The sequence below is a fragment of the Narcine bancroftii genome, chromosome 4, assembly GCF_036971445.1.
Source record: "Narcine bancroftii isolate sNarBan1 chromosome 4, sNarBan1.hap1, whole genome shotgun sequence".
Lineage (NCBI taxonomy): Eukaryota > Metazoa > Chordata > Chondrichthyes > Torpediniformes > Narcinidae > Narcine > Narcine bancroftii.
Window position 1 is genome coordinate 312,478,770 of NC_091472.1, and position 26,266 is coordinate 312,505,035.

At 45.1% G+C, this 26,266-nt stretch overlaps 1 protein-coding gene across 1 annotated transcript in view; it reads left to right on the top strand.

Moving 5' to 3' along the window:
* Positions 1-26,266, top strand: part of slc23a3 (solute carrier family 23 member 3) — a 100,718-nt gene that overhangs the window by 51,131 nt on the left and 23,321 nt on the right. Inside the window, exons 9-11 of the mRNA XM_069930556.1 lie at positions 2,001-2,106; positions 4,594-4,761; positions 13,990-14,085. Of these exons, the coding sequence (XP_069786657.1) occupies positions 2,001-2,106; positions 4,594-4,761; positions 13,990-14,085 (370 nt within the window). The remainder of the gene's footprint in view (positions 1-2,000; positions 2,107-4,593; positions 4,762-13,989; positions 14,086-26,266) is intronic.

Consider the following 26,266-nt stretch of genomic DNA (forward strand, 5'->3'; position numbering starts at 1 on the left):
GTACTTATTGCCTTCAGTTCTGTATGTGTCCCACACATTCTTGTTTGTGGGCAACACCTCGTCATGGCATTACCCTCGGATGAAACACTAATATTCTGAATCCACTCCTCCCGTTGTGTTGCCTTGAACCTGGCCACGTCAGATGGAGTTTGGGACTCAGTAACGCTTCGCACTTCACATCATCTTCCGACTTATGACATTTCAGAGTTAATCCTTCGCCTCATTTTGAAATATCTGATTAAACTTTCCTTTCAACCTTCACGTGTTGTTTCGGGTGACATTTGGACTGGATGAGAAGCAAATTTGCCCCTGAGGCCAAGTGCTGTTCATGCACTTCACAGAGACAATTGCCTTTAATAGTTCTAGCATAAAAAAATGACTCTTGATTATAAGAACTTAAGAAGAAATGTGGAATGTAGGTTGGGCTTATAAACACAATCGCAATGTGAAACCATGCTGGGGATATGCAATAAAGGCTTGTTCCATTTTCCTTCTTGTGTTAGAACAAAGAAAAACAAAATTCAAATACTTACCCTGTCTGTAGATTGTTAGATTACTTTCTATGAAATGGAAGTAGATTTCTTCGGTGTGCACAATTGAGACTGGACAAATATTTTCATGTCCAAATATTTCACATAAGGGGCAGGCAACGGCCCAAGAAACTCGTTATCCCGTGTTACAAATTATGTTATATTTTATATTGTATATAGATATGTTTTAAAAGAAGATAAATTGTGTGGGGCTTTTTAGTGTAGGTCACACTCAGATACAAACATTTCAAAACAGATCTCATTTAAAATGCCAGAGCTCTGTTCAAGCCAGAGAGTCCAGGCTCTGGGTTCCTTTGCAGGAACTTTGAAGGATGCCTAAAAGGACTTCACAAGTAGGTGTTAATTGGACATGCTGTGGAGTAATGGATTATTGTTTTGGAAAGCAATAGATGAATAAACTCGGAAGATTGGATCTGGAGCCACAGTCTGTCTGAGTGCAGTTGGCTGTTCTAAAAGGGTCATGTGGTTTTTCTCTGAGAGAGAGAGAGAGAGAAAGGGAGAGAGAGAGAAAGAGAGAGAGGGAGAGAGAATTCAGTTCAGCCTGAGCTCCCGGGGACAACACGTGTAGACACGGGGAGAACGTACAAACTCCTTACAGACAGTGCGAGATTTGAACCCTGGTCCTGATCGCTGGCATTGCGGTAACCACTGCACTAACCGCGCCACCTTATATAGCGCAGCCCGATTCGTCCATACTGAGCAAGTTGGCATTCTGAGCTTGACCCATTTGCCTGGCTTCAGTCCTTCCTAAACATATATCTGTCCAAATGTCTTCTGAAGATTATAATCATACCTCCTTCTATAGTTTCCACTGGCAGCTTGTTCTTGATACGGTCCACCCTCTCAGTAGAAAAGTTGCCCCTTAGGTCTATCTTAAATCTCTCCCCTCACCTTCAACTTTTACCTTCTAGTTCTAGTTTCTAGGTTCAAGGTTCATTTATTTCATGTATTAAAAGCAGTGCATTATTACACAGAATTTGTTTTTGCCCACTGTAAGCCATTGGCTGAAATTGCTTGAAGCGCCTCTTACAGACAAAGAAAGAGAAGCAAAAGAGAGTTCCGCCAAGAGTCACCGAGTGTCCGTGGATTCACCTCCAGCGCTCCCGCATCCTCACAGAGTCCGGTCCAAACCAACGGCCTGAGCTCCAGATCCCAACCCTCCTACATGACCGTGAAACCTTCAGTGCCTTCAGCACCCTCTCCCATCCCGGTTCCCATACCTGGTGCCTCCTTCAGCTAGTCTGGGGCCCAGCCACCAGCAGCCCGCAGAACCCCTTACAGCTCCACTGCCGTGGCCACCGTCCCATCACGAATGTGAGCTTTCACTTTAACCGTGCCCCTCATTTTTTATGAAGATCCTTCCCCAGTCTCCTAAGTGACAGGGAATATTCCACACTGCAGTAACTGCAGCTTCTTGATGTTCTCTAATGCTCTCGTCTTCTTGCACAGGTACATACCCGGCGCTCGGTTCAGATTGCTGCTGTGCTCTGTATTCTGATTGGATTGTCGGACAGGCTGACCTATTTCCTCACAACCATTCCAATGGCCATTCACGGTGAGTCCACTGCCTGCCCTTGTCCAATGTGCAGCCCCGGTTAATCAGTAAGACCAAATCGCCTTTGGGTGAGGTCCTGGTGAGGTGCTGGGACTTATTTGTGGGATGTGAGCATTTGTGATGAGGCCATCCCCTGGTCATTGCGAGCTTTCTTCTTGAACCTCTGCTGTCCTTCAACCGAGGTGTCCATTTCACATCGCTTCAAGTCTCGTGTAAGAAATAAGCCGGAAGATTAAGGATAGCACACTTCCTTCCTGAGGGAAGGAACCTATAACGTTTTGAAAGGTGGGAGGAAACCGGAGGACCTGGGGAAAGCCCACACTGACACGGGGAGAAAGTACAAACTCCTTACAGACAGCACCAGATTCAAACCTGGGTCACTGGCGCTGTAACAGTGTGGCACCAACTACCTCGCTAACCGTGCCAGCCAGATTGGACTATTCGTCTGAGTTTCAGATTACCAGCCCAGTATTATTAAAAATTGTGTTATTGAAGGTTATATCAGCAAGGTGTTAAGTTTAGTGTATTTAATATTGAAATATGTATATTATATTGAAGGATATTGAAACAGCAGGTACAATATTGAGGGGTCTATCTTCTATCAAAGGCATCGGTAATATTGAGAGGATGTGTATATTATTGTTAATAGATGTTCGTATAATTAATGTATGCATTATGTTAAAAGGTGAATCTATTCATAAAAGGGTATGTTAAACATTGAAGGGACATGTGTAATATCAAAACGGTGTGTGGCACAACACCATTACAGTGCGAGTAACCCTGGTTCAAATCTGCTGCCATCCACAAGGTTCTCCCCATGTTTGTGTGGAATCCTCCGGGTGCTCCGGTTTCCTCCCACGTTTCAAAGACATATGGGGTGTATTTACATGGGTACACGAGGGTATCTGAGCAGCATGGACCCAGAAGGGCCTCTTGCCGTACTGAATTGCAAAAGTAAGACTGAAAAGTGTGTTGGATTGAGAGAGCGTGTGTGTCATTGAAGGGATGGGTTACGTTGAAAGACTACATCACTTTGAATGTGTGCCTCCACATCCAACACATCCTCCTCCATCATTTCCGCCACGTACTACTTGATCTGATCACTAGACGCATCCTCCCCTCTGCACCTTGCACAGGGTCCTCTCCCACCGTGACTCCCTTATCCACTCCTCCCCTCCCCTCCCATCGTCCCCTCGGTGGCTACCCGTGTGACTGCAGGAGTTGCTCCACTTGCGCCCGCACATCCTCCCTCGCCACCATTCGGAGCCCCAAGCTGTCCTTCCAAGTGAAGCCTCATTTCATTTGTGAATCTGCAGGGGCAATTTACTGCTCCTGCTGTGGTCTCCTCTACATCAGAGAGACTGGGAAATTGCTTGGCTGCACCCCTTGGCTCTGTCTGCCACAATAGCGTGGATCTCCCAGCGGCTGCCCATTTCAATTCCACGTCCCATTCCCTTGCTGACACATCTGCGCATGGTCTCATGCACAGCCAGATTGAGACCACCTGTAAATTGGAGGATCAACACCTGACTGGGCACCCTCCAATCTGCTGGCATTAACATCAACTTCTCTGGCTTTCATTCCCCCTCCCCCCAACCTCTTCCCCCATCTCTGTCTCTCACCTTTTTCCCTCTGTCTCCTTTCACGGAGACAAAATAATTTCTCACCTCTCCCCCTGTAAGCACTGCTGTGCGAATAATTCTGACACAAAGTCCACAGACTGTACAACAGGCTTTAATTAGCTTAAACTTGTACACATCAGTCTTGGTATCTTTGCTGGCTTCACTTTTCTGACTGTCTCCAAAGGGGCTGGCTCGAGTTTTTATGCAGACCATTGATTGACAGCCGGCCAGGTGGGGCCAGCCACCCTGCAGGTTTAGTGGGTGTCCCCTGCAGTAGGTCAGTGGGAGTGCGGCCAGTGTAGTAGTTGTATCGCCACACCCCTTATCATATCCAAATAATACCTGTTTTTGGTCTGGATTCCTCCCCCAGCCGGCACTGTCCCTATTCTGAGATTACTTTTATTTTTGCTTGTTCTTTGCTTATTCTTTGAAGAAGGGCTCAGGCCTGAAACGTCGACAATCTATCTTTATCTCCCTATGGTCACTGCAAGTCTGGCTGAGTTCTTCCAGCATTTTGTTGCGCTTTTACTGTATAATTGAAGGGTATGCTCACTGTGTTGAAGTGTTGTCTCTAATAAGAGTTTTTTTTAATTAGACATAAATTCGGCCCACTAGTCCTTGCCACTCAATTTACACCCCATTAGCCCACAACACCCGGTATGTTTGGAACAGTGGTAGAAAACCGGAGCCCCCGGGGGAAACCCACGCAAACTCCTTACAGACAGCGTGAGATTCGAACCCCCGGTCCTGATCGCTGGCGGTATTAAAGCATTGCGCCAACCACCACAACGACTGTGCCGCCCGACGGATATGCGTAATAATATATCTTGAGATGCAGTTTGAATAACTTGATTGCTTTACACAGGTGGGGTACTCAGCATTACGTACGCAATGGCAGTGTCTGTTGGGGTCTCCTATTTCCAATATACGAATATTGATTCCGGCCGTAATATCTTCATCATTGGGTTCACCATGTTCATGGCACTTCTCACGCCCCGATGGTTCGGCCACAACCCGGAATACATCGCAACAGGTAACAAAGATGTCCTCTCTCTCCCTCCACACGCGCAAACTGCTGTGAGATTTGCCCAATTATCGGCCTTGTACTGACAATAAAAAGTGAGTCATTCTCAAAGATTAAAAGATCATAAACCACCAGGTTCAGGAACAGCTGCTCCCCCTCCACCATCAGACTCCTCAACGACAGACTCAGAGACTCATTTAAGGGCTCTAACTTTTGCACTTCAGTGATTTTTTTCTCTCTGCGTTGCACAGTCAGTTTGTTTACATTTCTTTATTTTGTTTACATGAGTCAGTTTTTGTTTTGCACTGCCAATAAATGGTGATTCTTGCCTTGCCCACATTAATTCCATTTACAAATTGGCTAATGACACCACATGCAGAGTCACAGACCGCAATGAGGAAACGCAGAAGGAAAACAGATCAGCTCGTTGAGTGCCACAACCTTGTGCTCAACATTAACAAAACCCAAGGAGTTGATCCTGGACTTCAGGAAGGGGAAATCAGGAGAACACGTACCGGTGATCATCAAGGAAGGTCAAGTTCCTGGGTGTCAGCATATCTGAAGATCTGTCCTGGGCCCCTCCTTGCCAATGTAATTGTGAAGATAACGAGTGGCGATACTTTGTGAGGAGTTTGAAGAGATTTGGCATGTCATCAAAGATTCTTGCAGACTTCGACAGGTGGACCGTGGAGAGCATTCTGACTGGTTGCATCCCAGTCTGGTGTGGAGGGGCCAATGCACAGGACAAGAAAAAAAACCTGCAGAGAGTTGCGAACTGGGCCGGTGCCATCACGAGCATCAGAGGAGATCTACAAGAAGCGGTGTCTTAAGAAAGCAGCTTCAATGCTCAAGGACCCTCACCACCCAGGCCAGGCCCTCTTCTCGCTGCTACCATCAGGAAGGAGGTACAGGAGCTTGAAGTCAAGCACCCAATGGTGCAAGGACAGCGTCTTCCCCTCCGCCACCAGATTCCCGAACAGACCATGAACCACAGAACCTGCCTCGCTTTCTCTTAATTACATATTATTACTTTGCTTTTTAAAATATTTTTCATTAATAGAAACCCTTTGCACATGGTCTTCTAATTAATAACATAAATCAAATCATATCATGTGTATATCACACGAAAATTGTAAATCAGAAGTTTAAATATAATTATTTACTTAACCGATCCCATTCAGAACATCGAATTCTACGATTATAATCCATTCCTCATGATGTAGCCAAAATTAACGTTGAATAGAAAATAGATAAAATATAGATTCCCTGTTGAATCATATCACAGAATAAGATGAAAATACCTGAGTGTCCAATCCTTTTTGTTCCCTATAAGGGAATCTTAATTATATCTTATCTATTCTCTATTGAATTTTAAAATGTAAATTTATACCAATATTGGCACCCTGTGATGTTGCCACAAAACAACAAATTTTGTGATATGTTCATGACCATAAATTCTGAGTCTGATTCTCACTGCATTCAAGATCCTCCGATGTGAGCCCTTATAACCATATACAGCACAGAACAGGCCAATTTGGCCCTACTAGTCCATGCTGGAACAAATCCCCACCCTCCTAGTCCCACTGACCAGCACCTGGTCCATACCCCTCCAATCCTCTCCCCTCCATGTAATTACCCAGTCTTTCCTTAAATGTAAATAACGACCCTGCTTCAACCACCTTTTCCGGAAGCTTATTCCACATCCCAACCATCCTTTGCGTGAAGAAATTTCTCCTCTCCTTGAAGAATTTCTCTGTTAGGTGAATTGGTAATGATTGAAATATGTATTGTATCCTTGGGAAGATGTTCATTTTAATACAGTTTATCCTTCCTATCAGTAAGTCTTTCCAGTGCTCTAAATCATCTTGTAATTTCTTCATTAATGACTGATAATTTAGTTTGTATAGATGACCGAGATTATTATCTAGTTGTATACCTAGGTATCGGATTGCTTGTGTTTGCCATCTAAATGGTGATTCTTTCTTAAACTTTGTGAAATGCGCATTATTCATTGGCATCACTTCACTTTTACTTGCGTTGATCTTGTACCTCGACACTTCTCCATATTCCTTCAATTTCTTATGTAATTCTTTTATTGATATTTCTGGTTCTGTTAAGTATATTATGACGTCATCTGCAAATAGACTGATTTTATATTCCTTCTCTTTTATTTTTATCCCTCTTATTTTATTTTCTGTTCTTATCAGTTCCGCTAGTGGTTCTATAGCTAACGTGAACAGTAAGGGAGATAGTGGACATCCCTGCCTTGTTGATCTGCTTAATTTAAATTGGTTTGATATATATCCATTTACTGTCACCTTTGCCAATGGTCCATTATATAATGCTTTAATCCAATTAATTTATTTCTCTGGTAGGTTGAATTTTTATAGTGAATAAATAATTCCATTCTACTCTGTCAAAGGTTTTCTCTGCGTCTAAAGCAACTGCCACTGTTGGAGTTTTGTTTCCTTTTACTGCATGGATTAAGTTAATGAACTTACAGATATTGTCCGTTGTTCGTCTTTTTTTAATAAATCCAGTTTGATCTAGTTTTACTATTTTTGGTACACAGTCTGTTTGCTAATAGTTTAGCTATTATTTTATAATCTGTGTTAAGTAGAGATATTGGTCTATACGATGCTGGTGTTAGTGGATCTTTCCCCGTCTTTGGTATTACTGTAATTATTGCTGTTTTGCATGAATCTGGCATATTTTGTGCTTTTTTCAATCTGGTTCATTACTTCCAGGAGAGGAGGAATTAATAATAATATAATATAAGAGAAAATAATAAGGAAATTCTTATGGAAATGGGGGAAACTGAGGATAGCGCTAGATAAATTAACAGAATGGTACAAACAAGGAGGCTTACAGCTACCAAACTTTAAGAATTATTATAGAGCAGCACAATTAAGATATCTATTTTATCAAACAAGGGAAAAACCAGATTGGACCAGATTAGAACTAGATAAAATAGGGGAGAAGGTACCTGAACATATACTATATAAGTGGGATGAAAAGTTGGTGCAACATAGGAATTCACCAGTACTGCACCATCTGCTCAACATTTGGAAGAAGATTCATGTAGAAAGGAAAAAAATAAATTACCAACTACAAAAATTATTATTGACGCAAAATCAAATAATCCGTTTCACAATAGATAATCTTTCCTTTAGAGAATGGGAGAGAAAAGAGATCAAAAGAATAGAAAATTGTTTTTTGGGAAATAATTTATTATCTTTTGAACAAATGAAGTACAAATATGGTATAACTCACGATACAATGTTTGCATACCACCAACTGAAAACCTACTTGAAGGACAAATTGGGAAGCAGGCTGAGGTTACCAGAAGGAAGCAGCTTTGAATATGTGATTACAGACACAATGATAATTAAAAGATTTATAACAAACATGTTCATCAAACTGCAAGAGAAAGAGAACGAGGAAACAAGCTGTAAACCCAAACAAAAATGGAAACAAGATCTAAACATAAAGATAAAGAAGGAAACATGGGAAAAGTTATGCTCCGGAACTGAGAAATATGATAAACACGAGGTTACGTATGATACAATATAATTGGTTACACAGGCTATATATCACACCCCAAAAGTTAAATAAATGGGTCCCAACAGTATCAGATGTCTTCGCTGTAAGAAGGAAATGGGAACAACAGGACATGCAATTTGGGCATGTGAGAAAGTGAAAAAATTTTGGGAAGATCTAAACCAGGTTTTAAATAAAATCACAAAAAGCAACAAACCAAAAAATCCAGAGATATTTCCTCTAAGTAATATAAGAAGTAAAGAACTTGGCCTCAATTTGGATGAAACACAAAAAAAGATTTATTATGATAGTCTTAGCTGTAGCAAAAAAATGTATAAATGTCAACCTGGAAATCAGAAGAGAACCTGAGAATACAGCAATCGTACATAGAAATGAATAAATGTATTCCATTGGAAAAAAATAACATATAATTTAACAAATAACATCACAGTATTCGAACAAATATGGGAACCGTACATGAAACACAATAGAGAGGGCCTACCGCGGACCTCCACCCCCAAAAATGACAGAAGGAGGAGGCAACAAAATGAACTGACCCAGTGTGTAAAAGTAGATGACACAAATTTCTTGTTTTTTTTTATTAAATTACGACATTGTTTAATGGGTTTAATGTATCATATAGATTGAACTTTGAATAAATGGGGAGGGGGGGTGAGGGAGGGAGGGAATGGAGGGGGAAAAGGGGAGAAAATGACACTGTATATATTCAAGAGAAAAATGTCTGTCTGTATTTTGGTCAGTATGGTTCATAGTGTGAAAAATAAAAAAATTTAAAAAAAGAAATTTCCCCTCATGTTCCCCTTATAATTTTCCCCCTGCTATCTCAAACCATGGCCTCTGGTTTGAATCTCCCCCACTCTTAATTGAAAAAGCCTATACGCGTTGACTCTCTCTGTCCCTTTTAAAATCTTGAACACCTCCATCAAGTCCCCCCTCAATCTTCTACGCTCCAGAGAAAAAAGCCCCAGGCTGCTCAACCTTTCTCTGTAACTCAAACCCTGACATCCTGTCAACATTCTCGTGAACCTTCTCTGCACTCTCTCTATTTTGTTTATATCTTTTCTATAAGTTGGTGACCAAAACTGTACACAGTACTCCAAATTTGGCCTCACCAATGCCTTGTACAATTTCATCATAACCTCCCTACTCTTGAATTCAATACTCCGATTTATGAAGGCCAACATTCCAAATGCCTTCTTCACCACACCATCTACCTGAGTATCAGCCTTGAGGGTACTATTTACCATCACTCCTAAATCCCTTTGTTGCTCTGCACTCCTCAATTGTCTACCATTCAATGTATATGACCTATTTAGATTTGCCTTTCCAAAATGCAACACTTCACACTTATCCGTATTAAATTCCATCAGCCATTTCTCAGCCCACTCTTCTAGCTTTCCTATATCTCTTTTTAAGCTATGGTAATCTTCCTCACTGTCCACAACACCACCAATCTTTGTATCATCTGCAAACTTACTTATCCAATTCACCACCCCTTCTTCCAGATCGTTAATATATATAACAAACAATAGTGAACCCAGGACCGATCCCTGAGGAACTCCACTAGTCACCGGCCTCCAACTGGACAAACAATTTTCTACCACTACTCTCTGACACCTCCCATCCAACCATTGCTGAATCCATTTCACTACCTCCTTATTTATACCTAATGCCTCCACCTTTTTACCTAACCTCCTGTGGGGAACTTTGTCAAAAGCTTTACTAAAGTCTAAATAGACAACATCCACAGCCTTCCCTTCGTCAATCTTTTTTGTAACCCCCTCGAAAAACTCTATAAGGTTTGTTAAGCATGATCTACCCCTGACAAAACCATGCTGACTATTACCTATCAATCCCTGTTCTTCCAAATATTTGTAAATACCATCCCTCAGAACACTTTCCATCAACTTACCCACCATAGACGTCAGATTCACAGGTCTATAATTTCCAGGTTTACATTTGGACCCTTTCGTAAACAGCGGAACCACATGAGCTACCCCCCAATCCTCAGGCACTACCCCCGTGACCAGTGACATCCTAAATATCTCTGTTAATGGCCCCACTATCTGTACACTAGCCTCCCTGAGTATCCTTGGGAAACTTTGTCTGGACCCGGAGATTTGTCCACCTTTATCTTTTTTAACACAGCCATCACTACCTCCTCGGTTATCCTTATATGATTCATGATCTCCCCACTATTTTTCTTTACTTCAACTGGTACAATATTTTTTTCCCTAGTGAATACTGAGGAAAAGAAATCATTTAAAATTTCCCCCATTTCCTCTGACCTCACATAGCCTACCCTCACTATCTACAAGGGGTCAAATTTTATCCCTCACTAATCTTTTACTTTTCATGTACCTATAGAAACCCTTTGGATTTATTTTTACTCTGTTAAGATTTTTTCTACACTCCTTGTAGTCCTCCTTCAAACTCTCAGCTCCCTGCTCTTTATACCTCTTGTACACCTCCCTTTTTCTCCTAACCAAATTTCCAATATTCCTCGAAAACCAAGCCTCCTTATGACTTCCAGCCTTTCCTTTGATCCTCACTGGGACATATCTACTCTGTACTCTCAAAATTTCTTCTTTGAATGTTCTCCATTTTTCATTTTCATCCTTTCCTGAAAAAAAATCATGTCCCACTCAATACTCCCCAAAGCCATTCTCATTCCTTCAAAATTTGCTTTTCTCCAATCCAGAACTTCAACTTGAGGCCCTTCTTTGCTCTTCCTAAAATTACCCTAAAACTAATAGAGTTGTGATCACTAGACCCAATTTGTTCTCCAACATTAACCTCAGACACCTGACCTATCTCATTCCCTAACAGGAGATCCAGTATTACACCGTCCCAAGTCCGTTCCTCTACATATTGATTAAGAAAATTATCTTGCACAAATTTGACAAACTCTAGCCCATTCAGCCCTCTTACTGTATGGGTATCCCAATCAATGTGAGGGAAGTTAAAATCTCCCATGATCACTACCTTATGTTTATTACACATATATGCTATCTCCTTACAAATTTGTTCTTCCAATTTTCTTGGCCCATTTGGTGGTCTATAATACACTCTAATTTGTGCCCTCATGCCTCCTCCACCTCTCAATTCCACCCAAACAGCCTCACTGGATGATCCCTCCAGACCATCCTGCCACCTCACGGCAGTAATGTCTTCCTTAACAAGCAGAGCAACTTCTTCCCATTTTTTACCCCCTGTTCTATCACATCTAAAACATTTGTATTCTGGAATATTTAGTTGCCAGTCCTGACCCTCCTGTAACCAGGTTGCCACCACATCATGATTCCAAATGTAACCAGATCTCACCAATTTCCACCACATCATGATTCCAAGTGCCAATCCATGCTCTAAGCTCATCTACCTTGTTCACTATGCTTCTAGCATTAAAGTACATGCATTTCAGAGAATGACCCTCACATATATTCCCTTTTCTACCTTTTACCTTAACCTCCATCCTTCCTTTGTTATCTTTATCATTCTTACTAGGTGGCCATGCACCCTAGACATCACATATATTCCCTTTTCTACCTTTTACCTTAACCTCCATCCTTCCTTTGTTATCTTTATCATTCTTACTAGGTGGCCATGCACCCTAGACATCACATATATTCCCTTTTCTACCTTTTACCTTAACCTCCATCCTTCCTTTGTTATCTTTATCATTCTTACTAGGTGGCCATGCACCCTAGACATCACATATATTCCCTTTTCTACCTTTTACCTTAACCTCCATCCTTCCTTTGTTATCTTTATCATTCTTACTAGGTGGCCATGCACCCTAGACATCACATATATTCCCTTTTCTACCTTTTACCTTAACCTCCATCCTTCCTTTGTTATCTTTATCATTCTTACTAGGTGGCCATGCACCCTAGACATCACATATATTCCCTTTTCTACCTTTTACCTTAACCTCCATCCTTCCTTTGTTATCTTTATCATTCTTACTAGGTGGCCATGCACCCTAGACACTGCTCGCGAACTCTGTTCCCCAACTGCCCTGCCAAACTAATTTAAACCCTCCCCCACAGCTCTAGCAAATCTGCTTGCCAGGATATTGGTCCCCCTCCAGTTCAAGTGGAGTCCGTCCCTTTTATACAGGTCCGACGTTCCCCAGCGAGGCGACTGCAGTTCAAGTGTCATAGACTCAAGCAGAATGGAACAGGCCATTTGGGCCAACACATCCATGCCGACTAAATTGGCATTCTGGGCCAGTGCATTTGACCTGCATTTGATCCATAAGCCCTTCTTAGCCGCTAATTTGTCCATTCTTCATTTGAACATCGAAATTGCACTTGCATCTCCTCCCACCTCTGGCAATTCGTTTCAGACACGAAGAAAGTTGCCTCTCAGGTCCTTCTTAACTCTCTCCCATCTCTCCTTAAACATACGCCTTTAGTTCTAGAATCATCTACTCTGGGTGAATTGAGATCGGCCGTCTAGGCAGTAAGACCACAGTCCATCCAGGTTGGTAGCAAAATCTCCTGTCCCGTGGCTCTGAGCAGTGGATGTGCGCTCAGCCCGCTACTGTTTGCGCTGGCGACTCACAACAGTAATGCCAGTTCCAACAGAATCATGAAGTGGCAAACTGTCTCAACATGGATAAGACAAAGAAGATGATTGTAGACATCAGTAGGATGAAGGTCGATCATTCTCCACTACGTCAATGGTTCCGCGTTGGAGAGAACCAAGTTCCTTGGGGGGGACTTATCCTGGACCCACAGTCAGGAAGGCACAGCAGCACCAATGCTTCTCCAGAAGGCTGAGAAGAGAAAGGCTGCTGGCCCGGATCTTGACAACCTTTTACAGGATCATAATTGAGAGGGGGGCTACATCATCGTGTGGTGCAGTAGCTGTGAAGCACCAGGCCAGATGTCAATGCAGACGATCATTAAAATGGCCAAGAGGGTCACTGGAGTCTCCCTTTCCTCTCACTGACAACATTTAGCGGGGACGTTGCTTAAATCAGGCTGAAGAATTATAGAACACACTTTCCATCCAGCACACAGTCTCTTTGACCCACCACCATCTGGAAGGAGGTCCATATGCATCGAAATCAGGACTGCCAGGCTGGGAAACAGCTTCTTCCCTCAGCTGTGTCCTGTAACCGAGTAAACAATCTCAATATGTATTTATTTTAAGTTATATCTGTATGTATATTCTGTATGTGATTTGTGTGTGTGTGTGTGTGTGTGTGTGTGTGTGTGTGTGTGTGTGTGTGTGTGTGTGTGCGCACGTGCATGCATGCGCGCACGCAAGCGCACTATGGTTCGGTGAAACATTGTTTGGTGGTATATAAATTTAAATGTAGACGTACAGCTTGGTAACAGGCACTTTTGGCCCTTGAGCCTGTGCCACTCAATTTACATCCCATTAGCCTACAACCCAGTACATTTTGAAGGGTGGGACGAAACACAGGGAGAACATACAAACTCCTTCCAGCCAGCATGGGATTCGAACTCGGGTCACTGGCGCTGTAAAGGCATTGCACTAACCATGCTGCTCAAGTGTATATGTGCAGCCAGATTATTATAAAGTTGAAATGGTCCACGATGGGCAGAAGGGCCTGTTCCTGTGCTGGGTGACCTGATGTGCCAAGTGTTTCTCTGGCTCCATGTAAATCAGTGATGTGACTTTCCCCCTTTCTATTTCTTGCAGGCTTCGCCAGTCTGGATCTTCTCCTTCTGGCCCTGCTGATGTCATCGGTGATTCAAGGAGGGATCCTGGCTTTTCTCCTCGATAACACTGTCTCAGGTGAATTTTTTCCCCAAGTTCCTCTTATGTAATGTGATTGATGCAAAGCAGGCTCAGAGACCGGGATGGAATATAAGGCGCAGTACAGGCCCTTCAGCCCATGATGTTGTGCCGACCTATGTAAACCTAAACTAATCTATTTTTCTTACGTCCACTTACCTATCTAAGGGTCCTTTGAATGTCTCCATTCTCTCATCCTTCACCACCACCTCACCCAGTGCCTACCTCTCTGAGTATAAAGCATAGGGCTGCATGGTGGTTAGTGCAACGCTGTTAGAGTGCCAGCGACTGGGACTGGGGTTCGAATCCCACGCTGCCAGTGTTCATTTTATTTTATGTATATAGTACATTTAAAGTGCTGTACAGATCATAAATTACTTCTTAATTTAAGCAGCTATTTAAAGTGCAGTATAAAACGGGTCCCCGAGGTTCAGAATTGTACCTACAACAATCAACAATTGCCTCCAAACGCTTGCAAATAAAAATGCAACTTCAGCCTGGATTTAACGGAGTTAAAAGAAGGGGCTGATTTTCTGGAGGGAGGAATATTGTTCCACAGTTTGGGAGCCGCTATCCCGAAGGCGCGATCTCCCCTGAATTTGTGATTTGAACGCGGAACAGCCAAGCCCCCTAAATTGGTCGATCTGAGGGGTCTTAAGGTGGAGTAGGGCGTTAGGAGGTCGGTGATGTCGGAGGGGGCTAGTCCATTGAAGACTTTGTAAACAAACTGGAGAACTTTAAAATCTATCCTGAGTCATACTGGCAGCCAGTGGAGGGAGGGGAGAATAGGGGGGATCTGGTCCCTTTTCTCACCTGGCTGCCACATTCTGAACCTGTTGCAGCTGGGATAACGATAACCGACTAATTCCCGTGTAAAGAGAGTTTGTATGTTCTCCCCATGCCTGCCTGGGTTTACTCCAGGGGTTCCGGTTTCCTGCCACTGTTCAAAACGTACCAGGGGTGTAGGTTAATTGTGTGTATTTGGGCAGAATGGGCTTATGGGCCAAAATGGCCCGTTACTGTGCTCTATATCTGAGTTTAAAAAAATAACTTTATAAATTTAAATGACATCTCCCTTAAATGTTCCTCCACTTAGCTTAAACAGATGTCCTTTGATACTTGTTACTGTGTACAGGAATAAGGTGCTGGCTGTCTGCTCTATCCGAGCCCCTCATGATCTTATTCACCTCTATAAAGTCACTGTTCATCCTTCATCACTCCAAAGACTAAATCCTCGGCTCTGTCAACCTTGCTTCATAAGACACGTTCTCTGTGACTCAAAAAAATCTCCCAGCTTCCGTCACCTTGTACTGAGGGCAACTCTTGTGTATGGCTATTATTGAGACCAGGTTGTCAGTGAGGCAAGAGTGTTAGGGGCTTCACTGGGATGTGGACGAGTTTGTAAGTCTCTCCCCTCTCACCTTGAACTCTGATCCAAATATATTCTACCCTGGGGAAATGACTGACCATTCACTTCATTCATGTAATTATTCAGGGCCTTGGTAAGAATATTTTGATCTCTTTCTTACCTGGGATGTACTTGCCTGAAAGGGAACTCAGTGGAGTTTCACGGGACTCATTCCAGTAGATTTGCCATACAAGGAAATATTGCCTAGATGGGGACTGTATTGCTCAGCTTTCTTTTAAGATTTTAAGTTTATTTGTCACACCATACCTGGTGCAATGAGAAGGGTTCTTCTGTGAGTTGATTAGAAGGTTATCTCTAAAGAGCGCACTTTACAGATTAAAGGATCACAATAAAATCAGTGTGGAAGGACAGAGGGACCTTGGGGTCCAAATCTAATCATCTCTCAAGGTTGCCACTCAGGTTGATAGGATAGGTAACAAGACCTCTGGAACGCTGGGCCTCATTAGTCAGGGGATTGAGTTCAAGTGTGGCACAGTTGGCGTACCAGTTAGTGCCATGCCTTTAGAGGGCCAGCAATTGGGACTGGGGTTCGATTCCCATGCTGCCTGTTTGTACGTTCTCCCCATGTCTGCGTGGGTTTTCCTCAGTTTCCTCCCACCATCAAAAACACACCAAGGGCTGTAGGCCAATCAGATGTGATTGGGCAGCACGGCCCCATGGCCCGAAATGGCCTGCTGTAAAAAAATTAAATCGATAAGTCATGTTGCAATTCAACAAATCTCTGGTGAGACCACTCTTAGGATATTGTGTCCGGTTCTGGTCACCTCATTGTAGGAAGAATGTGGAAGCTATGTCGAGGGTGCAGAGGAGAATTGGGGTGTAGGTTAATGGGGTGTAAATTGGGCGGCACGGACTTGTGGGCCAAGATGGGCTGTTACCGTGCTATATGTAAGTAGGTACTTACCAGGATGTTGCCCGGATTGAAAAATATCTTAAGTGGCAAGGTTAGCAGAGTTGGGACTTCATGAAGCAAGGAAAGATGAGACTTATCGAAAGTCTGCAAGGTTCTGAGAAAGGTGGACAGCCAGCACTTTCTTACCCAGGCCGAGAGTAGCAAACACCCAGAGGACATCGGAACGAAATGATGGGAGGAAAGTTTAAAGGAGACAAAAGGGGTAAGTGTTTCACACAGCAAGGAAAGCCTTGCTAGAGATGGTAGTGGAGACTGAAATGTTAGGGTTTAGGTTAGGGTAAGATATTCTTAGCAAGGCACATGGATGGAAGATAAATAGAGGGTTACGGGGGAGAAAGGGCTAATTTTTTGGGTAGGAATATCTAGCTGGGAGCAACATCAAGGTCCAAAGGGCCCATGGTGTGCTGTTCTACGATTAAACAGTACTGAACAAGGGTAGTTTGAATGCACTGATGTGGAGTTCATCTGGGAGTGAAACACAAAAGTCTGTAGATGCTGTGATTGCAGTAAAAACACACAGAAATGCTGGAGGATCTCAACTGGTCTTGCAGCGTCCGCAGGAGGCAAAGGTATATTACCGACATTTTGGGCCTGAGCCCCTCTTCACGGGGAGGGGTGTGGGGGGGGGGGGGGGGAGTCTGCATTATGTTCTGAGCTATATTCGTTGAACGAGAGGGAGCTCACTGAAACTCGCGCAATCCTTAAAGAACTTGAGAAGTTCAATGCGGGGGTGAGGGTGGTGGGGGGAGGGGGATGATATTTTCCCTGGCTGAGCAGTCACAAACCAGGTCACGGTCTCAGAAGAAAGTTCAGGTGCCTTGCCATCCAGCATGGGCAATCACATCTTTCCATCCGTCACAATCACAATTGCAGTTGTTGCCTCCTCCGGTGAAGGCTCCATCTTTGAGCTGAGACCAGTGTTGAGTTCGTGATTATACAAGGGAAAAACACTGAAGTGGGTTTTCTGTTGCCTTCTTCAGTGGCGGTGTCCATACTGGACGGACCACCCTGGCCGTTGGTCAGAAGTTTCATCTGCCCAGCGTTTTTGGTTTTACAGCCATAAATTCCAATTTGTAGAATTTGCTTCTAAATCCATCCACCACCTGCAATCCATGGCTTCACATGATCCTGATTGGGAGGCTAAACAGGGTCCTACGCCTTTCCCAAGGTGTCCTGTCAGCTATTGGACAGAAGGGGCGCCTTACACCTCCTTTTGCTGAGCAATTGCGCAGCCCCAACACTGACCTCAGAATAAGATTCGATAAATTAGGACTGAGAGGGACCAGGAGGAAGTGAATCTTTGCCGTTTTCTTCCCTGGAGGGTTGTAGGAGATAATTCATTAGCCCTTTTCAAACTGCAGCACCTGGGCGGCCCTCCTGGGATCCGGGTGTGATTAGTGGGGGAAAAATATCTATCAAATCACAGGGGGAGCGACCAATTAAATTGCCAAGCCGGCGATTGAAGGGGGTTACTACCCCTACATGTCACATACTCACCGGAAGTACTGCCGATGCTTGGATGCTGGCTGCCCGATGATGCACGCACTCAAGCGCTGACGCCACCGGAATAAGCGGGTTGGCCATTTTTCTGTTCAAAACACCTGTGGACACGACCTAGGTAAGTTTAACTGGGTTCCCTGATGACCTCTGAGGTAGGTCATGGACCCAGTCAGGTGCTGACGGGGTTGATAGGGTTGGACCCTTTCTAACGGCCGCATAACTGGGGCGCTAACCAGGAAAATTGCCCAGTTAACCCCATTTTACTTGGCAGTTTGAAAGGGCCTGTTGTGTTCACTTGGAATTCAAGAATCAGAATAAAAACTTATTGTCATGAACTCTTCAATCAAATTTGTTGTTTTGTGGCAGCATCACAGGTGCAAGGACTGCTATAAATTACATTTGAAACAGAAATAAATAGTGCACGTAAATAGGATGAAGTGTCTGTGGATTATTGTTCCTTCAGGAATCTGATGGTGGACTGAAGAAGCTGTCCTTATACCGCTGGGTACTCGTCTTCACCCTTGATGGCAGCAGTGTGAAGAGGGCATGGCCTGGGGGGGTGGGGGTACGAGATGAAAGACGATCTTTTCCTAGGAGACCACCTGATGTAGGTGGCCTTGATGGAGTGAAGACTGGTGCCCAAGTTCACTACTCTCTGGAGATTTTTTTCTGTCCTGTACATTGGCACTTCCATTCCAGACAGTGATGCAACCAGACAGAACGCTCTCCATGGTACACCTATAGAAATGTTCGCAAGTCTTTAGTGACCTGCCAAATCTTCTCAAACTCCTCATGAAGTAAAGCCGCTGGCGAGCCTTCGTCGTGATTGCATTGGCATGGAGGCTCCAGGACAGATCCCCAGAGATGTTGACGCGCAGGAATTTGAAGTTCTTGACCCTCTCCACTGCTGGTGCCTTAGTGAGAACTGGTTCCTGTTATCCTGATTTGCTCCTGAAGTCCACAATCTTGGTTGTGCAAGGTTGTTGATGTGGCACCACTCAACTAGTTGATCCATCTCCCTCCTGTATGCTTCCTCGTTGCTGTCTGTGATTCTGAGGCTCTGACAGCTCCGTGGTGAGAGCACTGGTCTTATAAACCAGGGGTTGTGAGTTCATACCTCGCTGGGGCCTCATTTCTATGAGGGGCTTTGGACAAAATGGTGACTCTCTGACTTCCTTACGGTGGACAGAAGTTAAAGAATTTCATGTACATTACATTCTAAATGTAGAATTACATGATGATAATGGGACCTTTACCTTTACAACCGCGGTGCCATCAGCAAATTTGTAGACTACCTACACAGTCATGGGTGTAGAGTGAGTAAAGCAGTGGGCTAAGCACATCTCCTTGATCCTCAGTGAGGAGAAGTCGATGTTTCCATTTCATACTGACCATGGTCTTCTGATGAGGAAGTCAAAGGTCCAGTGGAAGAGCTGGGTGCAGAGTCCAAGGGTTTGGAGATTGTTGATGAGCATTGAAGGCAGAGTTGTATATAAAGATTCGTATCAACTTTTCGGTCTTGAGCCCTTCATCAAGGTATGAGCGAAATGTAGGCAGGCGCCCGAACAAAATGGTTGGGGTGGGGGGAAGAGCGTGGTGGGAGGAGCACGGTCCCGAAGGCAGGAGGTTATAGGTGGATAAGGGAGGGAGTGCACACCAGCTGAACAAGGGGAGGAGGGAGGGAAGGGGGTGAAGAGCTGGAGGAAAGGGATAGGGAAGGGAAAGAGAACAGGGAGCAGGTTAGCAGAAATGGGAGGTCAATGTTAATGCTGTCCGGTCCCAGATGGAAAATTAGGTGTTGCTCTTCTAATTTACAGGTGGCCTTGGTTTGATGTTGCCTGAGGCCATGGACAGGCATATCAGTGCAGAATGGGATGGAGAATTAAAATGGCTGGCCACTGGGAGATTACTGTCATTGATGTGGACAGAGCTAAGGTGCTCAGCCAAGTGATCTCCTCGTCTGAGTTTAGGACTGTTGGGAGCCCTGAGTGGTGGTGAGGGAAGAGGTGAGGTACTTCCTGTGGTCACAGGAGGAAGTGTAGAGAAGGGTGTGAGCATGCCTTTTGGTGGAAAGAATAAAGACATAGACTATCTCACACCAATAATCCTCTATTTTACATGCATTCATGTTTAAGAGACTTTTAGATGTCCCTATTGTACCAGCCTCCTCCATCACCCCTGTCAATGAGTAACAAAACTTACCCTGATGTCTTCCCTAAACTTTCCTCTCCTCCTCTCGTACAGATGTTCTCAGTGTTTGCTCCTCCCATGCTGGGTAAAAGGCGCTGGCTGTCCACCCATCCCATGCCTCTCATCATCTTGTAGACCTCTACAAAATGACTTCTCATCCTTCTTCGCTCCAAAGAGAAAATCCCTTAGCTCTGCCTCAATGAACATGTTCTCCAATCCAGTTAGCTTGCAGGTAGAGACAGACCAGAAAGGCCAATTGCAGTGCTAGCATTCATTTTGAGAAGGATAGAATGTAAAAGCAAAAATGTTGAGGCTTTTTCAGGCTAGATCACAGTGTGAGCATTTTAAAGACAGGCAGTGCAGTAATAGGCCATTTCGGCCCATGAGTCCATGCCACCCAATTTACACCAAATTAAACTGGTATGTTTTGAACAGTGGGAGGAAACTGGAGCCCCCGGGGAAAACCCACGCAGAGATGTGGAGAACGTACAAACTCCTTACAAAGAGCGTGGGACTGGAATCCCCCAGTCCCAATCGCTGGCGCTGTAAAGGCATGCTCGCCACTACGCCAAGCAGTTTTGGGCTCCTTATCTAAAGAAGGATGTGTCGGCATTGAAGAGGGTCCAGAGGAGGTTCATTGGAATGATCCCTGAAATGAGGGGTTAGCACTGGGACTGTACTCGCTGGAGTGAGGAATGGGGGGGGGGGGTGGTCAATGAAACCCATCAAACACTGAAAGCACTGGATAGACTGGAAATGGAGAGGATGTTTCCAGTGGTGGGGGAGTCTGGGACCAGAGGACACAGCTTGAAAATACAAAAGCATCCCTTTAGATCAGAGATGAGGAGGAATTTCTTTACCAAAAAGGCGGTGAGTTTTTGCCACGGACATCTGTGGAAACCATGTCATTGGGTGGATAGGTTCTTGATTCAGAAGGCTGGAGGATGGGGTTGCAAAGGATAATAAACCAGCCATGATCAGACCTGATGGGCCAAAAGGCCTATCTCTGCTCTTATGGTCATTCACATTATCAGTCACCTCATGCCCTGTCTGTAGAAGAGATCAATATCCACCCTAGGACTCACGAACCAATCCCCACACCGAAGGACAACTTCAGACCAAGACCGGGTTGCACAGAGGCATGGGCAGAGCCAACCAGGGTGCAGGCAGACTGGTCACACCGGCAGGTGGTAGATGTCCCTCCACAGTGAAGGTGGCGAGCCGGCCTGCATGATATCAATTGGGCACCAGCAGCCAGCTAGCTAGACGTGCGATTGATCAATGATTGAAGGAAGGGGTTAAACCCCTGGAACCCCACCCACCACTCAGCCCCAGGCAAAGGAGAGGTCCTGAGACCCTTCAACTTTCGTGATCTCTCCTCTCTAAGATTCTCAGCTCTAAAATAGCGTCATACTGGAGCAATCAAGGTGATTTTTACTGAGAGATCGTAAACGTTTCCACTCGGATGGGATTCTTTGTGCCTGTCTGGGAGCGGGTAGCCAGTCACTCACTATAAAACTCAGTGCCCGTGAACAAGAACAATCTTTTATGATTTGCCAACGACCTTGTGTTTGTACAAGGCAATAAAAATTAACATCCCTAATTGCACATGAAGGATCCTTACACAGCTGACAGATGACTGACCAAAGTCAGCCAGGCTGTTCTGCGTGGGAACTGGTGAAGTGTGGTGGGGGTGGGTAAGGATGGGGAGGGGGGCAAACCTCGGAAGGGTCATTGGCCAGTAGGTCCGAATTTGAGTTCCTGCATGTCACTCTGCGCCCTGTGCCTTCATTGGTGGCTACAGGCGCTGTCCGCAAGGATTTTGCACATTCCCCCTGTGGCACCGTGCATTCCCCCTCCGCTCCCCCCCCCCAAGAGAAGTAAAACACGAAAGCCTGCAGACACCGTGGATGAAGTAAAAACTCAATGCTGGAGAAACTCAGCAGGTCAAACAGTGTCCTTTATATAGCAAAGATAAAGATACAGAACCGATGTTTCGGGCTCGAGCCCCTAGCGTCACTAGGGGGGTACGGACCTCACTGGGTGACACCACCGGAGGGGGTGACACCAAAACACTAAAATGACTGTCTATAAAGTTTTTGTGCTGTGTTTTATCAGAAATGTATTATGTATTTATAAAAGTATCCCTGCAGTTAATAGATTTTTCGTGAGCCCATCTTACACGTATCAATATAACTACAACTCTATGCTAATTTACTTTTTGAACCTTCTAATGAGCTCTGGTCAGAGATGCTGCAACCCTCCCCACCCCATCCAGCGATGCTGTAAACCCCCCCACCATTCAGAACCATGGCAACACCTCCCACCCCCCCCCCCCGCCATACAAAGAACACATGCCTCTTTCTCTCCACTCGATCCACCTGTTCACTCAAAGGTCAAAGCCAGATACAACACAGTGGACACCAAGGTCAGCTTTCCTGAGAGATTGGCCACCCCGGCCATTGGTGCTATTTTCCATCGATGCAGCCCTGGGGGCGGGGTGACACCATGAGTTACCGTACTGGATGGCACCAACCCTAGTGGTGTCACTGAGCTTGAGCCCTTCATCGATGATTTGTTTGTACTCTCTCTCCCTTACCCCGGGAATCCCAGACAGAGGCGGAGCTGACTTGACGGGCTGAATAGCCTCCATATCTTTTGGTCTTGTGGACATTCGGGCTGCTAGATTAATGGTCTGCTGTAACTTGCCCTGAGTTTACAGGTGAGGGTTAGAATCTGGGGCGGAGGGAGTAGAGATGATTGCAAGGTGGGATAAACTACATTGGGCCATTGCAGGGGGTGCTGGACAGTAAAGGATGGTGGGCTTGTTCCTGTGTCATGTGACTCCAGGGTGGCGAGCAATAATTCGACTGCAGTAGGGTGCAGCAGACAGAGAAAATCTCTCAGGCCTACATTTACGCGTCAGCCATTATCACAAAAAGCAGATTATAGCGGGTTGTGGGAGCTTAGTGCGCACAATTTGGTGAAGCGCGGAAGTCTGCAGACGCCATGATCGTAGTAAAACCAAAATGCTGGAGGAACTCAGCCGGCCTTTCAGCATCCATAGGGGATGAAGATTTAAGGCTGACATTCCTCAAGAAATAAGCAGAAAAGCAGAAAATAAATTTGAGGAAGGGCTCAGGCCCGAAACATCAGCCATGTATCTTCATTCCCTATGGACGCTGAAAGACCGGCTGAGTTCCTCCAGCATTTTGATGTGGTTTTGCGCACAAATTGGGGCAATGTTTCCCACGCCATAGCAGCAAGGGCATTTCAGTAGAGAGGGACAACAAAGCACACTTTGATATTCCAGAATTAAAGGTGCTTCTGTGGTTCAGAACCTTTACTTTCCCCTTTTAAAAGCTGTGTTTCAAGGAATATCACAGATTGGAAGGAATCCGATCCCTTGGCAAAGGGAGCAATTGCATTCGGGGCATTCTGCCGCCATGCTGATGAGTTTCCACACCGTGGAGAAGATTAATAGACAGTTTTCCAGGGAGTTGTGTTGGCCAGGCCTGGGTCTCTGGGTTGTCCCCTTAGCTGGGGGAATAAATCACACAGCAAAATTTTTTCCCAAGATGTTTGTGGCCGCCATAAATTTAAATTTATTAAATTTAGACATACAGCAGGGTAACAGGCCCTTACGGCCCACGAGCCCGTGCTACCCAAATAAACCAATTTACCTCCAACCCCCATACGTTTTGAAGGGTGGGAGGAAACCTGCACCCCTGGAGGAAACCCACACGGGCCACGGGAAGAACGTACAAACTCCTTAGAGACAGCAGCAGTTCGAATCTGGGTTGCTGGTGCCGTGATAGCATCGCACTGACCTCTACACTACCCGTGCGACCAGGTAACTTTACGGAAAGTGAACTGTCTTGATTAGCTCACCCACTTCTCCAGGTAGGCTCAGGCAAAGGGACAGAAAGGAGACAGGGGTGCACATCTCTGACGACCAGCGAACCGGCTCCATGTGTTATGATTGTGGCAGAGGAGGAGCCGCATCAAGATGGTGCCGTCTTTTCCGCCGGCCGTGTCGGATTGGCCTGCTTGCGGGGCAATGTAACGACGGACTTACCCATGGCCTTATAAGGCACAGGGGGGGGAGTTTTGATAAACAACTGGAGTGCAGACGAGCCCATTGAGTATTGACTCGGTCCTTCCCAGCTCCATTTAGCTGCCGCTACAGCAGAACCCTTTTATCTCGGAAGGAGAAGAATGGGGGATGGTTTTGTGTTGTTTGATCTGGAAAGAAGTAGGAGTTCTAAAGATTCTGAACAGAACCGAAGCAGGACTATTGTCAGTTTCTCAGTTCTATCAGGCACACAGTAATCAGGGCCTAGCGAAGCCTTATTGTTTCGACATGATACTATTCTAACCAATCCCCCCACCATCCCCTCCATCCCACCAACCAAACACACATTGAAGAGAAGTTTATCAATGCACTCACAGAAATATGATAAGGTTCTTTGAAGAGGTTTGCACAGGGCAAACCACAGAGGGCCTACAAAGGTCAGTTCAGTGTAAGCTCAGTCCCAGCCCCTCCTGTAACCAACTCAGCAGACGTGGGGATGCTTTAGATTGCCAGCAAATCTGAAAATGCTGGTTGAACTCAGTCGATCTTGCATCATCCAAAGGTGGTAAAGATACATATCCAACATTTCAGGCTTCAACCCTTCTTCAAGATTAATGTTCTGGCCCTGAGCCCTTTATCAAGGCCTAGGGCTCAAACCCGAAACATTGGTGACAGGCAACCCTTATGATAGAGTGCCTTTCACAAACTCAGGGCATCAATTTGTCGCTTATGGAATATTGCCACAGCAGTCACGATATTCCACGAGCATCGTGTGCATGGAGGTTTGAGAAGCGGCAATCTGACAGTGGATTTAATAATGATTGAATATTCACCAGAGCTGTGAAGGAACTCGTCTACTCATCCTTGAAAAAACTTTATAGAACACTGGTGATGCCTCAGCTGGAGTATAGTGTGCAGTTCAGGGTGTGATTGAACTAGAGAGGGTGTTGAGGATGTAGATACAAGAAGCTGCAGATACTGGCACCTGGAGCTGGAAAGCAAACTCCTGGAGGAGCTCCGCGGGTTAGACAGCATCTGTGGAGGCTGAGGGATCATTGATGTTTCAGGTCAAGACCCTACATCAGGACCCGGCAGAGGAGAAGTGCCTGGTATAATTGTGTCTCCCATTCACTTCCCAGCCATCGTCTCCCAAACCTTCCCACCATTTCCACTCCACTCCTCTCCACCTGCCTCCCCTGCCCTGTTTTCTCTCTACCTATCACCCATTACCTCCCAATGTAACCCATACCCCCAACACCTTCTTTACCCAGTTCTCCCTGTCCCCTATTTTCTTTTTCCTTATTTACATCAAACCTAGAACATTGCAGTACAGTACAGGTCCTTCTGCCCACAATGTTTTGTCGACCTATGTTAACCTAATTCACATCAATCTATTTTTCCCCTCTTCACACCCATAGCCCTACATTTTTCTTCCATCCATGTGCCTGTCTAAGAGTCTTTTAAATGTCCCACCCTCCACCCCACCAATGGATTCCAGGCACCCACCACTCAGTAAAAATAACTGATCTCCCCTAAAGTTTCCTCCACTCATCTTAAACTGATGCCCTCTGTGTGGTGGTACACCACTGGCCTACTGCAGGGGGCAACCTCTGTACCTGCAGGAGTGTAAGGGGACAGGACAACACTTGGCCGGCTGTCAATCAGTCGGCCTGAAGGGATCAAGCCCCACCCGGTCGGGTGTCAATCAGCCTTCGGGATATAAGCCTGCACCGGCCTCCCGAGACCTCACTCAGAGTTGCTGCAGCTACAGCCAGTCTGGAAGTCTTTGTGGATTAAAGCCTGTTATACAGTCTTTATCTTTGCATATGTCTGATTCTGGCTAACAGTGCGCCACACTCTGGTCTTTGCTATTGTCACCCAGGAAAATAGCTGACCTAAGCCCCTCATAATCTTGTGGATCTCTAATAAGTCACCTCTCGTCCTTTGTCAGTCCAAAGAACCTTGCTTCATAAGGCATGTTCTCCAATCCAGGCAACATCCTCTCCAGTTTCTTCAAAGCATCTCCATTCTTCCTGTAATGAGGTGCCCAGATATGAAAACAATATTCCAAGTG